This window comes from Schistocerca serialis, chromosome 3 (genome assembly GCF_023864345.2).
Source record: "Schistocerca serialis cubense isolate TAMUIC-IGC-003099 chromosome 3, iqSchSeri2.2, whole genome shotgun sequence".
Lineage (NCBI taxonomy): Eukaryota > Metazoa > Arthropoda > Insecta > Orthoptera > Acrididae > Schistocerca > Schistocerca serialis.
In genome coordinates this window covers 579602816-579622903 of record NC_064640.1, presented here as the reverse complement: position 1 = coordinate 579622903, position 20088 = coordinate 579602816, and the positions used below count along the sequence as shown (strand labels likewise).

General features: G+C 40.7%; 1 protein-coding gene across 3 annotated transcripts in view; it reads right to left on the bottom strand.

Annotated features, from left to right (window-relative positions):
* LOC126470472 (transmembrane protein 39A) overlaps nt 1–20088 on the bottom strand; it is a 179063-nt gene that overhangs the window by 3672 nt on the left and 155303 nt on the right. For 2 of the 3 annotated variants that reach the window (XM_050098334.1, XM_050098336.1), the window contains exons 11-12: nt 5555–5641; nt 3692–3812 (exon numbers count right to left, since the gene is read on the bottom strand). In XM_050098334.1, coding sequence (XP_049954291.1) covers nt 3692–3812; nt 5555–5641 — 208 coding nt within the window. The remainder of the gene's footprint in view (nt 1–3691; nt 3813–5554; nt 5642–20088) is intronic. The other variant, XM_050098335.1, reaches the window with a different exon arrangement.

Genomic DNA, 20088 nt, shown 5'->3' with positions numbered 1-20088 from the left:
TTTAGTTGTCACTGTGAAATAAAGATCAGAGACCATGTAAGCACCCTATCATCACTGTATTGGAAGTTATGCACAAATATAGTTGAAGACACACATAATCTGATTCACACAACATCTTATTCCAAAGATACATATTTCACTGTTATAACAAGAGAGGAAGTGTTTGATCTGCAGGAATTTCCCCCACTCTAGCCAACTTCCAAAACTATGTCCTGGTGATCTCACTATTCCATCAGCATCCACACTGTGAACCACTATTTGATTTATCTCTTTTCTGTGAAGCTGCCATTGGTCTCCTGACCTTTCACTTGGACTGGGCAACTGAAGTCTGCATATTTCAACTTCATTCCAGACATTGCTTCCCGTATAGTCTTTTATCTCAGTATCATCATCTTTGTGTCACCAAGAATCAGAAATAAGTCCACAATTTTAAATTACAGCTGTGGCAAGTTCTTGCAACACTGTGGATGCAGCAGATACTAGTAAATCACTTTCTAGTTTCTTTTTAATTTTTGAGCAAAATTATAACTGCTCTCTCAAACATCTGCTTTGTTAGTCACAGATAATGCCTGGGCATTAAAGGGCGCTGCACAATAGTGTACACGACAGTTCTGCACTGGCCAAATGCACACTGGCAGAGTTGGCTAAGTGGCTTGCATATCATAGGGCTGTCTGGTGGGTAGCCTATACTAGCTGCACAGTGCCCAGCATAGTCTGTGCCCCATGGGGCAGCATTAAAATACAATTGGAACAGTATGTCTTCCACAGTCCTTCAATTTTCCATCAAATGGAGATGTCACTTACAAAGGAAAGAGAAAAAAAAAACATAACAGTTCGCTAAACTTGAAAAATAACTAAAATAACATTTTCCAATAAGTTAACTTCATAACATGCTTATTCTGGAGACTACATCTTGTAAGCCCAAAGCTGGAGGTTGTGGATGTGTCAGCAGTATACTGTGCATTAACTTGGTATGCAAGTGTGATACTGGAATCACCTGTTGTATTATTCAGCACAGTGCTGTAATTTAGTGTGTGAGGCCTGCAGTGCCTCACAGAATTTTTTTAAGAGAACACACTGAGTCAAGCAATTTATGGAAAGGCAAAATAATTGTGGTAAAGAATTATTATACTTTCTGTGATGATCAGACATAAGAAGGAACAAGTATAATGTAACACACTTTCAATTTTGTTCCAAGAGAACTTTAATCCCAAATGGAATGATCCTTAACTACAAGGCCAAGCAGAAGAAATGAATTAAAGTTTGTGCTGCGGCCGGGAATCAAACCCGGGTCTTCTTGCTTGCTAGGCAGAAATGCTAACCATTACACCACACAGCACGATGGTCAACATTGCTGCATGAACTACCCAAGCTGAGTGCCCTCCCCAACACAAACTTCAATTCATATCTTCTGCTTATTTTCCCTTATTGTCACTACTGCCAGGGCGCTCCGACATTGGAATAGCACCTCAGCATTGGACATAATGGGAAAGTCCTGTACCATAGGAGATCTTATAATTAAATGTTTCCCTAAGACATTTAAGTCTCTTCATTATCTACAATAATGATCGAAGCAGAAGAAATGAATTAAAATTTGTGCCTATGGTACAGGACTTCCCCATTACACCCAACGCGGGGGTGCTATTCCAATGTTGGAGAGCCTTGGCAATGTAAGGAAAAATAAGCAGAAGATATGAATTGAAGTTTGTGTTGAGGAGGGCATTCAACTTCACGTCCCAGCCACAGCACAAATTTTAATTGATTTCTTCTGCTTTGATCATTATCGTAGATAATGAAGAGACTTAAATGTCTCAGGGAAACATTTAATTATAAGATCTACAAGGGCAAGTGTCATTTGAAACATGCAAGCTATGGTAAATCTAATACTCTGGTTGTCTCTGTCAAACTCTAAAGTGTATTGTTCAAATTATTCATCAGATATTGGACATACAATGTTCTAATAAGAGGCAATTGATTTTAGTTTTCATGGTCATATTGTTGTCTAAGTCACCAATGACACATTTGTTTTTGTGACATTGCCAAAGTAGTGTAAGCAATACCATTGATGTTTGGTGGAAGAAGGAAAATAGTGACATGAAACCATATTCATGAGAGAAATCAAACAATGGAAACTCCACGTAGGAATATCTGCAATATAGGAGAAGACAGATTTCTGCTTACCGTACAGAAGATGAAGTTGCAGACAGACACGATTAAAAGACACTCACGTACAGCTTTCAGTCACAGCCTTCATCAGTAAAGACAAAGACAAAAAAAACACACACACACACACACACACACACACACACACACACACACCCCTCCAGCTTCTCAGGCTGGAATGCAACATCGCGTGGGATGCAAGCAGCAATTTGGAGGGGGTGGGGAAGGGGAAGGGATAGTAGTGTATGGGTGGGGAGAGAGACTAACACTGTTCAGTGGAGTGTGCAGGGACCAGACTGCGAACAGGTGCAGCGTCAGGAGGTTGTGGAGCAAAGAGGTGTGTGTGCATGCGCGTTTCATGGCCGAAAGGAATACATGAGTCTTTTCATTGTGCCTTTCTTCAACTTGACATATTTTCCTACATTATTCATATTGATGACAAAGTCGTAAAAAATGTAGCACTAGCTCCAATTGGAAACTGTCAGAAGAAAATTGATCATATCCTTTGTAAAGAACAATTGTGGAATTTGCCTTTGGCAATACGTTCTGATGGGCTATCAAAATAGGTTTTACCGAGTGATTAATAACAGTATATGACATGGCACTCAAATGTGAAAGGCACTTAACGGAGTATGTTGCTCAAGTTGAACGTGATTAGCTGAGGCTATTTTTGCTAGTTTGGACTTAGCCAACAATTTTGAAGGAAATTTCTCTACATTACTGTGATGGCACTCCAGTCTAAAAAATGAGAGCCATTACATTACTCTTTGAAATCAGAGTATCCCTCAAATGTCCAAATCTATTCACTCCAGATTTATAATATAGCACACAAACTGAAGTTAACACACAGTGGACAGATAAAACAATGAGAAGATACGAACCACTAATAGTTTGTTGTATTTTTCCATATAACTTACTGAAGAGAGATTAATACTATAGCCTAAAAAAGTCTTCTCACCAAGTGTTGGCAGGAGAACATGAACACACACACACACACACACACACACACACACACACACACACACACACACACACACACAACACACGTACGTTTGGAAAAGTCACCCTGTACCCCGGGTCAGGGGAGACTTACCAGATGGGGTGAGAAGGAGAATCTGGTATCAATCTTTCCTTCTCACCCCATCCAATAAGTCTCTCCTAATACTATAGTCTGATTAAAATTAATTGTTAGATGACACTTCACACTTTGAAACTTAAATCTTCCAATCAAAGCCCTCACGATCACATGCAAACTGTCATCCACTGCCAAAGTGCAACAACAAAGCATCAATTCACTATCACTTGCAGTTTTCAAGTTGTGATCTGTTCTTGTGCTCTGCTGGCAACCCATTTATTTGCAGCCTGCCACAGCAGGCAACAGCACATTCTGCTTGGTTTGGCAGTCTGCCGTACATTGTTCATCACAGGTGACAATGCTGTAGTGCCACATAACAAATGTCAAATAACACGTAGCTTTAATCAGAGTGTTGTTGCTTATTGTTTAGTTACTTTTCTGTATACATCTTACATAGAACCTTGCATGTGTCTGGTTTCCTGGTTCCGCTGCATTTGATATTCCATCAGCTCTGTAGATTTCTTTGCAGTGTTTCACCAATGCTCCATGATGCCACACTGTTGACTCGGCCCATCTAAAAAACAAGTTACCTCAAATCAATAATTTAGGCGCAAGTCAAAAAGTTGGATTTGCAAATACCATATACACCGCATTAAAACATCACACATTTCCATAGGTGTGTGCAGGGGGAGGGAGCAACCAAAATATATGAAATTCTACCAACAGAATGAATGTCAACAAAATGCAAGAAGCTGGATGCCCGAAACTTAAGGCAGAAATACAAGCCAAAAAGTGCATGCTAAATGTGAACTGAAACCGTATTTCATTAACAATAGTTATTAGTCTGTTATTTCTAGAAGCTCTTGTCTCTAAGATGAAAAAAGTATGCACTATGAATGCAAAGAGCAGTTGCTGGAAATGGGGAATGAAACACACTATATACAATATTATTATTGTGTTACCACTCAAGAGAAAATGTGGAAATGCATAACTAACATCCCTCTTTAGTCAGTCTTACAATCATTCTGTAGCATATTCTTAATCGACAACAAACCCACATTTGTTCTTTAAAAAATTTATTGGACTTCCGTAATAACCACGAAAGTTACACTCAGGGGGGTTTCCTACCTAAACGAAATCCTCATCAACCACAACAGAATGTATATTATTCCACTGACATCAAATGAAATAGCTAGGTCACATTCATTGTCTAAATAAAAATTTGATCACTTAAGGCTATAACTAAATAACACAAGTATTTAACACACTGACTGCCATGAGGCTGCCAGAGGTGACAGCAGAGCCTTAAACCTGACACCAAGGCCTGGCCTGACACTGAAACATCCATCATTATGTGTGCATAAGTCATAAATGACTTTTTTCTGGAAGCTCTATCCTCCTTGGATCCATCACATGCCCCAGTAACACAGCAGTCTGACATCAACCACGAAGGGATATAGGTGTCCTACAATAATTTTCACACAGTGCACAGCAGTCCAGGTGCATTCAGTTACTGCTATCAGTCCACTGCAGCCCAGCCTGCATCTGTGGAACAGTGCACCATTCGAACAGCCATTTGCCTATACGGTGATGTATCCAGACACAAACATTCACTTGGTGTCACAAGAAGTGCAATTTGTCTGACTATCTGGCATGTTTCCATTGATCAGTGGTCCAGTCTTGATGATCCTGTGGACACTGCTATCTTAGTTGAGGTCAATGTGACAACACACAGGGGTTGTCTTTTCTGGAGCCCCGTGTTCCAACAATCTGCGCAGTAAGGTGTTCTCTGAAACATCTGTGTGTGCATCTGGATTCTACATTGTTGTCAGATCTCACACAGATCACTGCTTATCTTGCTTTACTGACTGGGCTAGCTTCTGGCCACATCTTGTAATTAGACTTGAATGTCCCGTCCCTTGTCACGTACTTGTGGTATCACTGTCCTTCAACCACTTTCCTTAGGTGTCACAAAAGCTTGTAAGCAGCTGACCAGCTACATCATTTTCGAGACACTTGTCCCCATGCACTGTGCAACAATAATCCCACCCCCCTTTCTTTAGAGTCAGTAATATCAGTGGATTTTCCCAGCTGCAGCTCATATTGTCAATAGAATGAGTTCCCATTTGTCTCTGCTCTACTCACATACTTTCCTTACTACATCATGTGCTTGGTGGTTATAATGTTTTGGCACATTAGTGTATCATTTGGTTACACTGAACTTTATATGTACTTATAGTAAACCCATTAATTAAATGTTCTCTCATATATGACTATCATTATTAATTATCATAAAAGTTGGCTAATTTCTCTTACACGTGTGTTGGTACATGAGTAGATCTCCCTTCAATCCTCGACCAGCATCCCAGGTGCAAGGCTGCACGATGTAGAATATCACAGTATCTGGAATAGTAACAGGATACAGCAACTAAACTGGCCACAAATGTCACAAACCAGTATCACAAGAAACTACCATTAGTCCATTGGCTGTTCTCCTATAAAAAGTAAAAGAAATAACCCAGTTTTAATTTTATATTTATGTATTATTTTCACAATAGTGCACAATATTATATTAAGATATGAGGGTTGTGCATTTTCAAATATTGGAAGAAACCAACCATGCTCTTCATTTCTGATGAAAAGAAGTACCTTTTACATATCATCAATGTTTGGTGGATTTTGTACTTAAGCTTTGGGTTTTCTTTATGTATAAGGAGCAGTCAAATGAAAACAACACAGATGGAAAAAGTAAGTAAATTGTTCATTATTTCAATAGTAATCATAACAGCTGTTAATATATTTCCCCCATTGTACGTCAAGATGGTCAGTGCCTTCATGGAAAAATGTTTGCAGTTGCCTACAGAATCATGATCGCACCCAGGCATGCCCTTCTTCATCTTGAGCAAATTGATGGTCATGAATGTATTTCTTCAGGGCTCAAAATAGATAGAAATCACACATGGAGGTACTGAAACAACTGGAGCAACATGTGGGCCCAAGGTGTTGCCAACGTTGTTTCAGCTACACTGCAGAAGTTTCACTGGGAAGCCCTTGCACATACTCCCCATGCAATTTTCATATTTTTTGTGTCCTGAAGAAAGACATTCACGGCCATCAATTTCCTTCAAATAAAGAGGTGTGGATGGGTACAGTCGCATCAAGCCAACCATTTAACCTTTGTGTGACATTTTCATTCAATAGCAAGGTTTAGATCTTGAGTATAGGAGTACTTGATGCTCTAATTCCAACAAGGGAACCTCCCCATCGCACCCCCCTCAGATTTAGTTATAACTTGGCACAGTGGATAGGCCTTGAAAAACTGAACACAGATCAATTGAGAAAACAGGAAGAAGTTGTGTGGAACTGTGAAAAAATAAGCAAAATATACAAACTGGTCATCAGTCTTGGCCACATAGGCAACATAAAGGAGAACGTGAGCTCAGGAGCGCCGTGGTCCCGTGGTAATGTGAGCAGCTGAAGAAGGAGAGGTCCTTGGTTCAAGTCTTCCCACTAGTGAAAATTTTACTTTCTTTATTTTTGCATAGTTATTATCTGTCCGTTCGTTCATTGACATCTCTGTTCACTGTAATAAGTTTAGTGTCTGTGTTTTGCGACCGCATCGCAAAACCGTGCGATTAGTAGACGAAAGGACGTGCCTCTCCAAACGGAACCGAAAACATTTGATCGCAAGGTCATAGGTCAACCGATTCCTCCACAGGAAAACACATCTGATATATTCTATACGACACTGGTGACGGCATGTACGTCATATGACAGGAATATGTTGTCGACCCACCTAACTTGTACACTTGGCGAAAGGGTAAAAAGATTCTTCTACCTTGCCCGATTTAGGTTTTCTTGTGGATGTGATAATCACTCCCAAAAAAGTGATGAAAACATAAGAGTTTGTCACATAAACTGAAAATAAAAAATTAAAGTTTTCACTCGATGGAAGATTTGAACCAAGGACCTTTCGTTCCGCAGCTGCTCACGTTACCACGAGACCACGGCGCTGCTGCGGTCCTAGCATCCTTAATGTTGCCTATCTTGCCATGAACTACTCAGTTTGTATATTTTGCTTATTTTTTCACAGTTCCACACAACTTCTTCCTGTTTTCTCAATTGATCTGTGTTCAGTTTTTCAAGGCCTATCCACTGTGCCAACTTATAACTAAATCTGAGGGGGGTGCGATGGGGAGGTTCCCTTGTAAGCAACAGAACTCAAGGGGGGTGACTAATACTGCATTTTTGCTTGACTAACATCATCAGTTTATTCAGTGAGCATTCTTATGCAATACTGTTGCTGGTGATGAGCTGTGATGCCTTTATCTTACAAACTTATGTTTTAACTTCTTAATTAGTAATTAATGGCTGAACCCAAGCAGAAAACTTGTTATTAAAAATTCGGCAGTGTAAACACATACTATTTAGCATTTGGCAGCAGAAAAATGGTGTTGTGGACTATGAACTCCTTGCCAGAAAGGTATCCATTAGAGCTCTGCTGGCTTGTGGGTCTGTATGCAGCTGTGGTACATCAGACAGAGTGGATACACTTCGCATAACTTGGTGGAAGTTGCTGAATGTGACCGATCCTCCCTCACGTAATAACTCAGTTGAGTGAACACTTAATGGCCACATGGATATAACACACTTGTTCAAAGCCATGCAGATGCTTTGTACTCACACTCATTAGCACAGAGGCTGTGGGTTAGTAGTATGTGCATACGCGCTGAGCTTCCCTTACCACCCAAAATCGGGCAAAATTTATTTGAATGAGGAATAACAAAAATACACTCCTGGAAATTGAAATAAGAACACCGTGAATTCATTGTCCCAGGAAGGGGAAACTTTATTGACACATTCCTGGGGTCAGATACATCACATGATCACACTGACAGAACCACAGGCACATAGACACAGGCAACAGAGCATGCACAATGTCGGCACTAGTACAATGTATATCCACCTTTCGCAGCAATGCAGGCTGCTATTCTCCCATGGAGACGATCGTAGAGATGCTGGATGTAGTCCTGTGGAACGGCTTGCCATGCCATTTCCACCTGGCACATCAGTTGGACCAGCATTCGTGCTGGACGTACAGACCTCGTGAGACAACGCTTCATCCAGTCCCAAACATGCTCAATGGGGGACAGATACGGAGATCTTGCTGGCCAGGGTAGTTGACTTACACCTTCTAGAGCACGTTGGGTGGCACGGGATACATGCGGACGTGCATTGTCCTGTTGGAACAGCAAGTTCCCTTGCCGGTCTAGGAATGGTAGAACGATGGGTTCGATGACGGTTTGGATGTACCGTGCACTATTCAGTGTCCCCTCGACGATCACCAGTGGTGTACGGCCAGTGTAGGAGATCGCTCCCCACACCATGATGCCGGGTGTTGGCCCTGTGTGCCTCGGTCGTATGCAGTCCTGATTGTGGCGCTCACCTGCACGGCGCCAAACACGCATACGACCATCATTGGCACCAAGGCAGAAGCGACTCTCATCGCTGAAGATGACACATCTCCATTCGTCCCTCCATTCACGCCTGTCGCGACACCACTGGAGGCGGGCTGCACGATGTTGGGGCGTGAGCGGAGGACGGCCTAACTGTGTGCGGGACCGTAGCCCAGCTTCATGGAGACGGTTGCGAATGGTCCTCGCCGATACCCCAGGAGCAACAGTGTCCCTAATTTGCTGGGAAGTGGCGGTGCGGTCCCCTACGGCACTGCGTAGGATCCTACAGTCTTGGCGTGCATCCGTGCGTCGCTGCGGTCCGGTCCCAGGTCGACGGGCACGTGCACCTTCCGCCGACCACTGGCGACAACATCGATGTACTGTGGAGACCTCACGCCCCACATGTTGAGCAATTCGGCGGTACGTCCACCCGGCCTCCCGCATGCCCACTATACGCCCTCGCTCAAAGTCCGTCAACTGCACATACGGTTCACGTCCACGCTGTCGCGGCATGCTACCAGTGTTAAAGACTGTGATGGAGCTCCGTATGCCACGGCAAACTGGCTGACACTGACGGCGGCGGTGCACAAATGCTGCGCAGCTAGCGCCATTCGACGGCCAACACCGCGGTTCCTGGTGTGTCCGCTGTGCCGTGCGTGATCATTGCTTGTACAGCCCTCTCGCAGTGTCCGGAGCAAGTATGGTGGGTCTGACACACCGGTGTCAATGTGTTCTTTTTTCCATTTCCAGGAGTGTATTTAGTCATGGCATTATTTATTATCATGAATAAAAACATTAAGTCATTTGTGAATGAATAACAGATTCATTGCTCCAGCTCTTTATCAATCATTAAACAAATGTCCTTTTCATTACTTTAGAATAAGTCCTCAGCAAACATCTCATCAGAAAATTTGATTTTTGAAGATTTGTCATTGTAACACACTCAAGAAAATATATTCAGCGCATGCAAAGGAGATACTGGTGTGTTATATCTCCAGAAATCACTTATTTCAGGATAATGATGTAAGGCCTCTCTTCTGCAAAAATTGAGATATCATCAATTCTGCTGTATATTTTGAAAACAACTTCACTGTGATTCCATTTCAGTTTCAGCTCCCGAATCATGTTCAAAATAAATTTTCTGTTTGCGTCATAACATCATTTGAAACTAACGATTCAATTTCTTTGACATGCCTTTGGCTATTACAATTATGTCTGCAGTTTGTTGTAAGACTTCCCTTGGTTACTGACAGCAATACAGGTGAACTATATGTTTATAAATTGTGGGTAAGGCAGTGCTGCAGTAATTACAGTTGGTGTAGAAAGGCGAAAAAAAGTCTCCCAATAGTCTCTTGACACTTTCTCGGTAACAATGTTGCAGTCTGCTGCAACATTATGATCTCTTTATGTTCTCAAACCCAGTGGGGCTGCAACAACAGTGTACAGCTAATGCCGTCTCCCTATGAAGTATTTTTTTGTTGCAATGGTTACCCGCTGCAATGCACGTAAAGCTGTGCTCAACCCAAATGTTGCTCTGAACACTGCAGTGCTTCACTCGGCATCATGTGTGTACTTGCCTTCCTCCCACTTCTGAACCGACTTATACAGCCAGTTAGAGGGGGACCTACAGTTCAACATGTACTCCAAAACAATGTTTAACTTTACTTGGCATTTTTCTCATTGTTAAAGATGAAAGAAGGGATAAATAACATAAAAAAATTGTAGGAACAAAAGGGGATCACACCCTAAACCTTTAGCTTTGTGGTCTGGAACAAACCTTCCCCCCCCCCCCCTCTCTCTCCCCCTCCCTCTCCCCCTCCCTCTAGCTATAGCTCCTCTTAGTGTTCGATGTGGTGACTTCATTGGCTAGCTTCTTTAGCTTTACAAACTGCAATAATTTTCTTTGATGCTTGTGTGTCCACTGAGCTGCCAAGACACATTTCATACCAACCATTAAAAATTTATTTATCAAATATAAAGCACTGAGCCAAGGAACAAACACTAATTATAGAATCCTGTACAAGAAGTAAACAAAGAAAATGTGGTGGCGTGCTACATTATTCGACGTAACAAATAATTATTTGTATTCACAGTGAGTAGTAGTCGCTTTACTGGTGAATATTTTATTATTGAATGGATTTGGCAGAATGTATACTTACTCGGATAATTATCCAGACAGAAATTCATTCCAATAATGCCCATCTCTGCTTACCACTACATCGTGCACTTACTTCCTCTTTCCGGTCAGTGTAGTTAATATTACCAACTGTAATGAATCCTATTAGATAAATTGCCCAATTGAGTCACCAAAGTCTACAATGTAGCTGGAGTGCACATGAGATTTTCTACTTGCAACATGGTCTAGACAGAGACAGAGAGAGAAATCAAAACAACAATAGGTTCACCACACTGAGTGTGGTGCGGAATTTCTATGCAGCTCTCACATTGGCACTGAGTGGTGTTAATATACTGGGTGGTTATAATTAAACTTTCTCTATTTAACATGTTATAAGACAGAAATTAATTACCAGACAAGTACTAAATGTGGTAGCATTAATGTCCAGAGTATGGGGTGCATGATTTCCATGTGTCACAGCACCAATGTCCAGTTCCATCTATGGCCACCAGGAGCCATGATCAGTCATCGTGCACTTGTTGACATGTCAACATGAGATTGGACAAAAGGAGCAGGGCTTTATTAGCAAAACTCTATCATCAAAACAACAGTAATGCTGCAGCTGCACTTCACTTCAAGAATATCAGCGGCTGAAAGGATTATGGAAGGATCCGCTTTCTCCACATGCTGTGCGGAGCATGATGAAGTGCAAATCAACTGGAGAACTGGGCGTCACTCCAGGCGGAAGCCGACGGCTAGTTGAACCACAGGTGGTTGATGAAATCGCTGTTGCTATAGCAAACACCGCCGTGTGCAATTCCCGATCACCAGGCTGCGTGCAAGCTGTGTCATGACAGCTGAACGTCCTGTGGTCTACTGTACAGAATGTGCTTCGAATCGGTCTCAAATGGTATCTGTACCAGATCCATATCATACAGCAACTTGCACCACAGGATGCACAACGTGTTGACTTCGCTTTCCACTTTCTCAATCGGATTGAAGTTGACGAAGCTTATTTTTCTCTGACAGGTAAGGTGAACACACAGAATTGCCGAGTGTGTGGATCTTCACCTCCAGTCACTGTGCATAAAGTTCCTCTGTATGGTGTGGCTTCATGGCTACGTTCATCATTGGAGCATTCTTTTTTGAACAGACTGGCACTCAAGGACCACAGATGTGCAGTGTGACTGGCCAGTGTTACTGCAATGTGCTTTGGCCCAACAGGAGAGAGACGTATTGAACTCAGAAGTTTTCATGCAAGATGGGGCCCCATTGCACATCACTTGTGAAGTTCACCTGCTTCTCCAGAATATATTTGGAAACGATTGAAGTATCAGCCGATCTTTTCCAAATGCTTGGTAGACATGATCACCTGATCTCACTCCCTGTGATTTCAGGTTGTGGGGCTACCTGAAGGACAGAGTTGACCAAGGGAACATTCATCCATGTGCTGATCTGAAGCACAGCGTATCAAAAGAGGTAGCCAGCATACCTACAGACATGCTTCATTCTGCTGTGCAGAATGCTGTCCTGCACTTTCAGACTCCTCTGGACACTGCTGGGCATCATACTGAGTCCCTTTTGTAGCAGTATTGGTACCGGTATGTAGTACCTAGCAGCACATTAAAAATGTTTCAGTTGAATTGATTCTGCACTATTTCCCTTCCCCATGTCCTTGACATTAATGCTACCAAGTTTGGTACTTCATATGGTAATTAGTTTTCATGTTATAATGTGTCACATAGGAAAAGTTATGATCACCTGGTAGTTCCTGATCGTTTCATACAAACGATGCCTCTAGCCTACCACCATAATCATATGAGAATTAAAAAGGTGGCTACCACTACATTATTTAGCTGTAGTCATCGTTATCCAGATTATAGCCAATACAATTTCTGCCTGTGGAAGAACTGCTCAATAGTGTGTGTGATTAGCATCCCACACACAACAGACCCATTACATGCCATTTAATCACAGCAAAATGCTCTATGCGTACATATTTATGCCAGTGACTTAATTTATTTTGCAGTATGTGTCACCTCATAGTGGAGGCTACAAAACTAGAGACAGTCTGTGACACCATCATTCACACCCATTCCTCATTGCCTCCACCTCCAAACCCACTCACTCCAATTCATCCCCACCCACTGTGGATGTCTCAAATTGTGACACTGTGCAGATTTATATGTACATTTCTGACATTTTGTTATCAGATTTATGGACTAGATATTCTGCTGTTGCCCCAAAGATGATTACTTAAGACAAATATGTCTATTCCGTATAGGGATCATCCGATATTTTGATTCTTCCAGCTCTACCATCCAAAAGGTAGTGACAATAGGTGACAGGCAAGTGTGTATCAACTAGTAAATAATAATACAGTGCGACGGGGCGGAAAATAAAGAAGTAGTGCGGTTGCAGAGAGTTCACACGAATGTGTAAATACAAATATTGGTTTAAAAATGTTATTGCAAATTTTGGCTCTCTCATAAGTCTCAGGGGATGATTTTCACACTTGATGCACTAGTACACTTCCACACCCGCGCATTTGTTATAATTTTTAAATTAATTACTCTCTCAGACATAAGTACAGTTTATGCTAGGGAACAAGAATTAGGCGATTATTATACTAAAATCACTTTTTCATGACACAGTTCAATCACTATTTATTGGCATTGTCCTTTTCTTTCACACAATGAAATTAGCTCTGGTGAGACAGTTTACAGTTTTACTTTAATAATAATTTGACTCTGAGACCCGAATAGCAGTAATGTAGGCTGCTATAAACGAAAATTATTCAAATAATTCGAATAGAACCACAAGTCCCACTGTCCTCTTTGTTCTAGAAGTTTTGGCGCGAAATCACAGATCGTCATATGTTCACTTACGCCAATGCATACCTCGTAATTGGTACTCGCACAAATAATCGTAGCACTTCCAGTTCACCAAATATATGCTTGCACACTAGCACTATTAAACAAGACTCTTTGTCGAAATAAATCGGCATGAGAAGAAATTCTCAAACGACCACATGGGCCACACTCAAGTGGGGCTCCCCCTCATTCCTTCCCCGTATGGGGGAAGGCAGGCGCATGGAGAGCCTAGTGCTCTTTGGTGCCTTAGCTTAGCTTATGTTGTTCTGTTGGGACACCATTTATTTGTTGAGATGGGGAAATTTCTTTTTAGTTTCCTGTTGATCCCTCCCCCCGCCCGCCCGCCCGCCCGCCCGCCCTGGTGAGAGGATGTGACAACCCTGGCATTTGCCCAAGTGCTAAGGCAAACCTCTCAAAAATCTTAGCAAGGGTCCTTGTTTTTGATGTTTTTATCTTCTGCCTTTGTTGTTCTACTTTTCTTTGAGTGTTAATCTTCTATGACGTGGCTGATTAAGTTGGTTCTGTCATTACTGTCTTCGGTGTATGCGATGCATTCTTTTATTGTTTTAGGTGGGAAAGCATATTTGTGTTCTGGAAAGTTGAATTCCATTGGTGTGTAGTTAAGTAGTTCAGTCGTTAAGTGTTCTGTTGGTTTCTCTGTTTTTTCCAATTTTTGCCATAAGTTGGATCCATCTCTTTTTTATTGGGGGTACCTTCGTGCTTTGGTAGACTGTGTTGTTGTCTGTTCTCCTGTCAAGTCTTCCTGCAATGTGAAGTATTTTCCTCTCTAGATCTTGTAGTTTCTGCATGTTATTTTTGTTTTTCATCCAAACTGGGGCGGCATACTCGAGGACTGGCTGTATAAACGCCTTATACATGTGGATTAGAGTGTCGTCGTTGGCACCATTTGCTCTGCCCCTTATAAGTTTGATGAGATTACATCAGTTGTTTGCTTTATGGGTTATTTTACGAGTGTGCGGAATCCATGACATCGTGTAATCAAGGATCGTTCCTAGGTACTTAGCTGTGTCTTGTGGTTGGATGGTCTCTCCACATAGTCTTATGTTGAGTTTTTGTAGTAGTTGTTCTCTCCGTCTTGAGAATTGTTTGTGGTTGAATAATACCAGCTGCGTTTTTTGGGCATTTGGTTTTCTTCACCATTTTCTTGTCCATGTTTCTAGTTGGGTGATGTAATTGTTATTCTTCCGGTTGATCTGCTCTATCGTTTGTGCTTGGCACCAGTAGGCTGTATCATCAGCGTAGAGTGCCAGCCCTTCATTCCAACTTGTCAGGTGGGGTATATCTGAGGTATATAGGAGAGTCAACAGAATTGCTCCTTGTGGCACGCCTGCTTCTGGGAAATATGCTTGTGAGTGGGATTAGTTTACATATACTCGAGATGGCCTGTTATCTAAGATGTGGGTCAGTAGCAAGGTTAGCACCCCCATCTGGTGGAGTTTACTATAAAGTCCCTTGTGCCACACTTTATCAAAAGCTCCTTCTATGTCTAAGAAGAGAGCTGAGGCATATTTCGTCGGGTTTAAACCTTCTGTGATACTGCTGCAGATTCGGATTATAGGATCTATGGTTGAATGATGTTTCCTGAAACCTGCCTGGGTTTTCGGAATGATGTTTTTCTCAGCAAAGTTGGAGAGCCTGTTGCTGATTATGTTTTCAAATCCTTTTCCTATTACCGACAGTAGTGTAATAGGCCTGTAGGATTTAGGGTTGTTTGGTGGTTTTCCTGGTTTCGGAATCGTTATAATTTTGGCATCCTTCCACATTGTCGGAATGGTTTGTAGTTTTAGGGCAGCATTGTAAATGACGTTAAGGCAGTCTAGTATTTGTTTTCGCGGTGCTAGCCGAAGTTGCTGTTGTCTGATTTTGTCAAGACCAGGTGCACTGTTTTTCCCTTTTAGTAGTGACTGTTCGATCTCTTCTTCAGTTATTGTGGCTGTGAGTTTGGATTCCTCCTGGCCAAGATGGCTGCTTGCTTATATAGGCTCAGATGTCCAACCCCCCTGGTTATTTAAGCACCAGTCTCACCAGTTAAGGTTACAAATTTTGATACATACATCCCTCGACAGAAATAAGTACACCATCAGGACCGCGCTAAAAAGTACTTCTTATTTACTATGTTACATTAATTTCTAGGATTATTCTATTGACTGTAAATCAAGTTTTAGTTTTTGCAAAATTTCGCCACTTAGTGCAAATTTGTTTGTTTACATCTGTGCTGCAAAGTTTTAACATGGAACTGCATATAGCACTATTTTTAGACATAATCTATAGTGATCTACACATTGCACTGCTCAAAATCTTCATATCTATAATAATTAATTATGGGTGATAAATGTTAATAATAGTTTGCAAACAATGAAAACTATTGCAAGTTACATGTATAGTATAACATAACGAGTTTAAAATACATGTGATGCCACCCCAAATATTATATAGTGCCATTCTTTATGTCATGAATTTTATAAACAATTTCCCCTCAAACTTTGTTTATTGCTCTTTACGGGCTTAATTATTTGTGAATCTTAACATATGACTACGGCACTTGATCCACTATGACGAGACTTTTTAATGAATGCTTGCTCATCCCTGTAAATTGTTATTTACTATAATTGCGTAGGCTTCCGCGGCCAGAGTCAGTCGACATAAAAGTTTTCTGGGTATTGTACCACGTCATAATGTAAAAATTACTGCTGCTGGAGAAAAACCAACGTTTCGGCCACAATTGCAGCAGCCTTCTTCTGGGTCTAATGGTTATTTACTATTTTTATTAATTTTTCAGTATTCATGATATTACCCGATTTTGAGGTTACTATAACTTTTGCGTCTCGTGACTTGAAATAAAGATCGATCTTTCAGAAGGTGCATGTTGCTGACCACAATCCACTGCCCCATCGCTCTTCACCATAAGTTACATGGTTTCCGCGTAATGCGCGAAAAACCAAACAATACCCCAAGCTGCAGGCCACGTGGCCACCGGGGACCATCCCACCGACCGTTGCAAATCTCGCGCGGGTGCGCCACACACTTCCATGAAACATGCACTATGTAGCGCGCTCCACAAAGCAATCCTTGCATACTATAAATATTCATCTAGTAACGGGGGTTTGTACCGTCACAACAGTAATAATTACTGTAGTTTGGCAAATTCCATCAATCATCTAACTATCATGAAAAGCTATTTTTTTTTTCTTTTTTTTTTTTTTTTTTTCTTCTACAAACCACTGCAGTATGAACTCTAGTGTTCCTTAGGATTCCATTACTTAAATTTTTGTGGTTGTTTTCCGTTACATGAGACAGAGAAAAAGCATCAGACCTCAAACATACTTTTACAGCCAGATTTGAATCTATGGCTACAATTGCCATAATACACAGTTCACAGGTGATACCATAATTTGCATAACACACAAATTAGAACTAAGTAGCTTATGTGCACTTGAAAGTAGTACACAAATAAATAAGTAAAGGATGTAATTCATTTTGCACTAGAGTGCTTGTTTTAGTATGGATTGAGGAAATAAATATTTTAAGATTTTTCAATATAGTGTGACACCAAATTCTTATCGTAGTCGCCATCAGGTACATTCCTATTTAAGGACTTGCTGACATCGCGTAGAATGAGCCTTGTTATTTTACTAATTAAGATGTGGAGAACATGCAGCAAAGAAGAGTGAAGATCTTTGTGTGCTGGTGTATTCAGCACTGACTTACATATTTTATGTGGCAGATAACATAACAGTCAGATAATTTCAGGAATCCTTTAGTAATTACTCAGGAAATCGACTGAGAAGCAAATTATTGTTGCTTTCGGAGTCATATTCAACCCCAAATGGAGTACTACTTAAGATGGCAGTGCAGTCCAGCAATTACACTTTGATAATTCCCATACAGATATCCTCACAGCCTGAAGGAGCAGTTACTGCATGAAACTATCAGGAACTAAATTAAGATCAAACTGGAAGAACTCAAGGAAATGCACAGAGGCTGCCCTTGACTTTGTTTGGTAAACCTCTTATTACTATTTTGGATTTTCTCTATTTTATGCACACTAGAAATACAAAATCTGATTCATGAGGCACATTTTGCTTTTCTCGGCAAAGCATCAGCAACAGTTATAATGTAATCACTGTGTGTAGATTATACTAACTCTACGATCAAAATGGCACGGGTACTGTGTGAATGATGTGTGTTATTCTGGCCAACTGCTCTGAATGAGGTTAATGGTAACACATTCAATCTAGTGCTGTCTACTTAAGTAAAGACAGCATGGTGGTGTCACTGCATTTTATGAACGACAACTCTGACTGAACTCTGCCCTCTTTCATTCTGCTCCACCAGCTAGTATCCACTATGCACCTGCCCTGTTACATCGCCTCATGCTTCTCTCAAGAACAAGAAGAGACTGGAACAAAAGAACTCTTAACACTTGAAGAGAAACACCTGTCGATCTGCTCAATGCAATACACAAATAATGTCTCATTAGCGCCAAGCAGGCAAGGCACGTATGCTGCTCAAGATGATGAGTTACAATAAACTTCTTGAGTGAAGGGAAAAAGATATGAAAATTGAGTAAGCTACAAATAAATTTTTGTCTGACATGAACCATGCTGTGAATCGAACATAAGCTTGAGTGCCTTTTCAAATGAAATTCTTGTTTTGTTACAGTATGCGATTGCAAGGCAATGCCAAATGCCAGTTATATTCAGCACCAACATTATTTATTTTTCCTCCACTGCCATTTAATGATTGTTTTGATATTATTGATGCAATATGTGTACTGTTGTTATGAACAATTAAAAGCAAGCAAGCAATTAAATGCAAGCTTCTGTTTACAAGAGTACAGTTAAATTTTTGGCTATAGCCCTGAGCTGTTTATCGCTTCTGGCAAATTGATAATCTATTACCACTACTATCCAACTTTCTGCCAAGTATACGTGTGAGTGGTAATAGTAGAAAATAGTAATAGTAGAAAATAATCAAATTAAAGTTGCCTCATGTAGATGCAACACATTTTTACTGTAGGTTAATCAAAGGCATATTTATGGATCATAGCTGCAACTTTTCATGAAATAAGTAATTACTGAAATAATGCTACTCAACACAGCTTGCTTCGCACTTTATTTTGCCGGTTTTAGCACTGCTTTAACAATTTAATAAATCTTTAACGCACCTCATTTTGCAAAAAACATTTTTATGGACTGTATCACACATTAAATGTTGCTTACAATACAGTTTGCCTCAAGGTCGATTTGGAAAATGACTTTCTTGTATTTGACATCAATTTGAATAATCTGACTTAATGAACATAGCCCTCAATTCATGAGCTACTAATGATACAAATATGATGAGAGAGTTCACTTTTGTGGTAATTACACTTGCTTAACATTATCATCATCTGCTAAGCAATTGAAATGACAGTCGCTACACAGGTTCTATACATTAAAGTTAGTTATGTAATAACCTCCATGCAATCCTACTTCCAATTATCTGAAATATTTTGTCAATTAGTTATTTGAATAAATAGGCACTGCCCTCTGATTCACCTTATTTCACATGGATTAGTGGGGCAACAGAAAAGAAAGGATACCATGAAGGTTCTACTAAACAGATAGTAAGACAGCTGTTAGCAAAAAATGATGTGTCATCTAGAAATTGGCAACTTTGTGGAGGTCAACTTACTTCCTGGACTGGAGCTGAATTACCCTACTACATTCAACAGGCATGTACTTGTGATATTGATGAGATATTCTGAACAATTCTTGTGTACTACAAGAGAGAGTGTATGAAAAAAAAATTTACTGTAAGGAGGTTATTTTAAGAGTAAATTACAATTTCTCTGATCTTCTACTTTGTGAGAAAACTGCCTCATACTGCCTCAGCCACTACAACACCAAAGAGAGACTGTTCACACGATCGATGCCTCACTAGTTGTGTGATACTGCACCTGTAGCTGTAGATTTAAATATTGCTGGATGATTTTCCTCATGTAATTGAAAACAACCATAAAAAAGTTTGGTAATGGAATCCTAAGGAATACAAGAGTTCATACCGCAGTGTGCTGTGTAGACGAAAAAAGTAGCTTTTCATAATAGTCGAATGATAGATGGAATTTGTCAAACTACACTATTACTGTATTATTATTTACTGGTTGATACACACTTTTCTGTCACCTACTTTCACTACTTTTTGAATGGTGGAGCTGGAAGAATCGAGATATTGGATGTTCCCTACACAGAATAGACACATTTATCTTAAGCATCAGCAGAATATCTAGTCCATAAAGCTGATAAACTGTCAGAAATGTAGGTATAAATCTGCATCTAATGTCACAATAGGTAGGGGTGAACTGGAGTGGGGGTGGGGGCAGTGAGGAGTGGGTGTGAACGA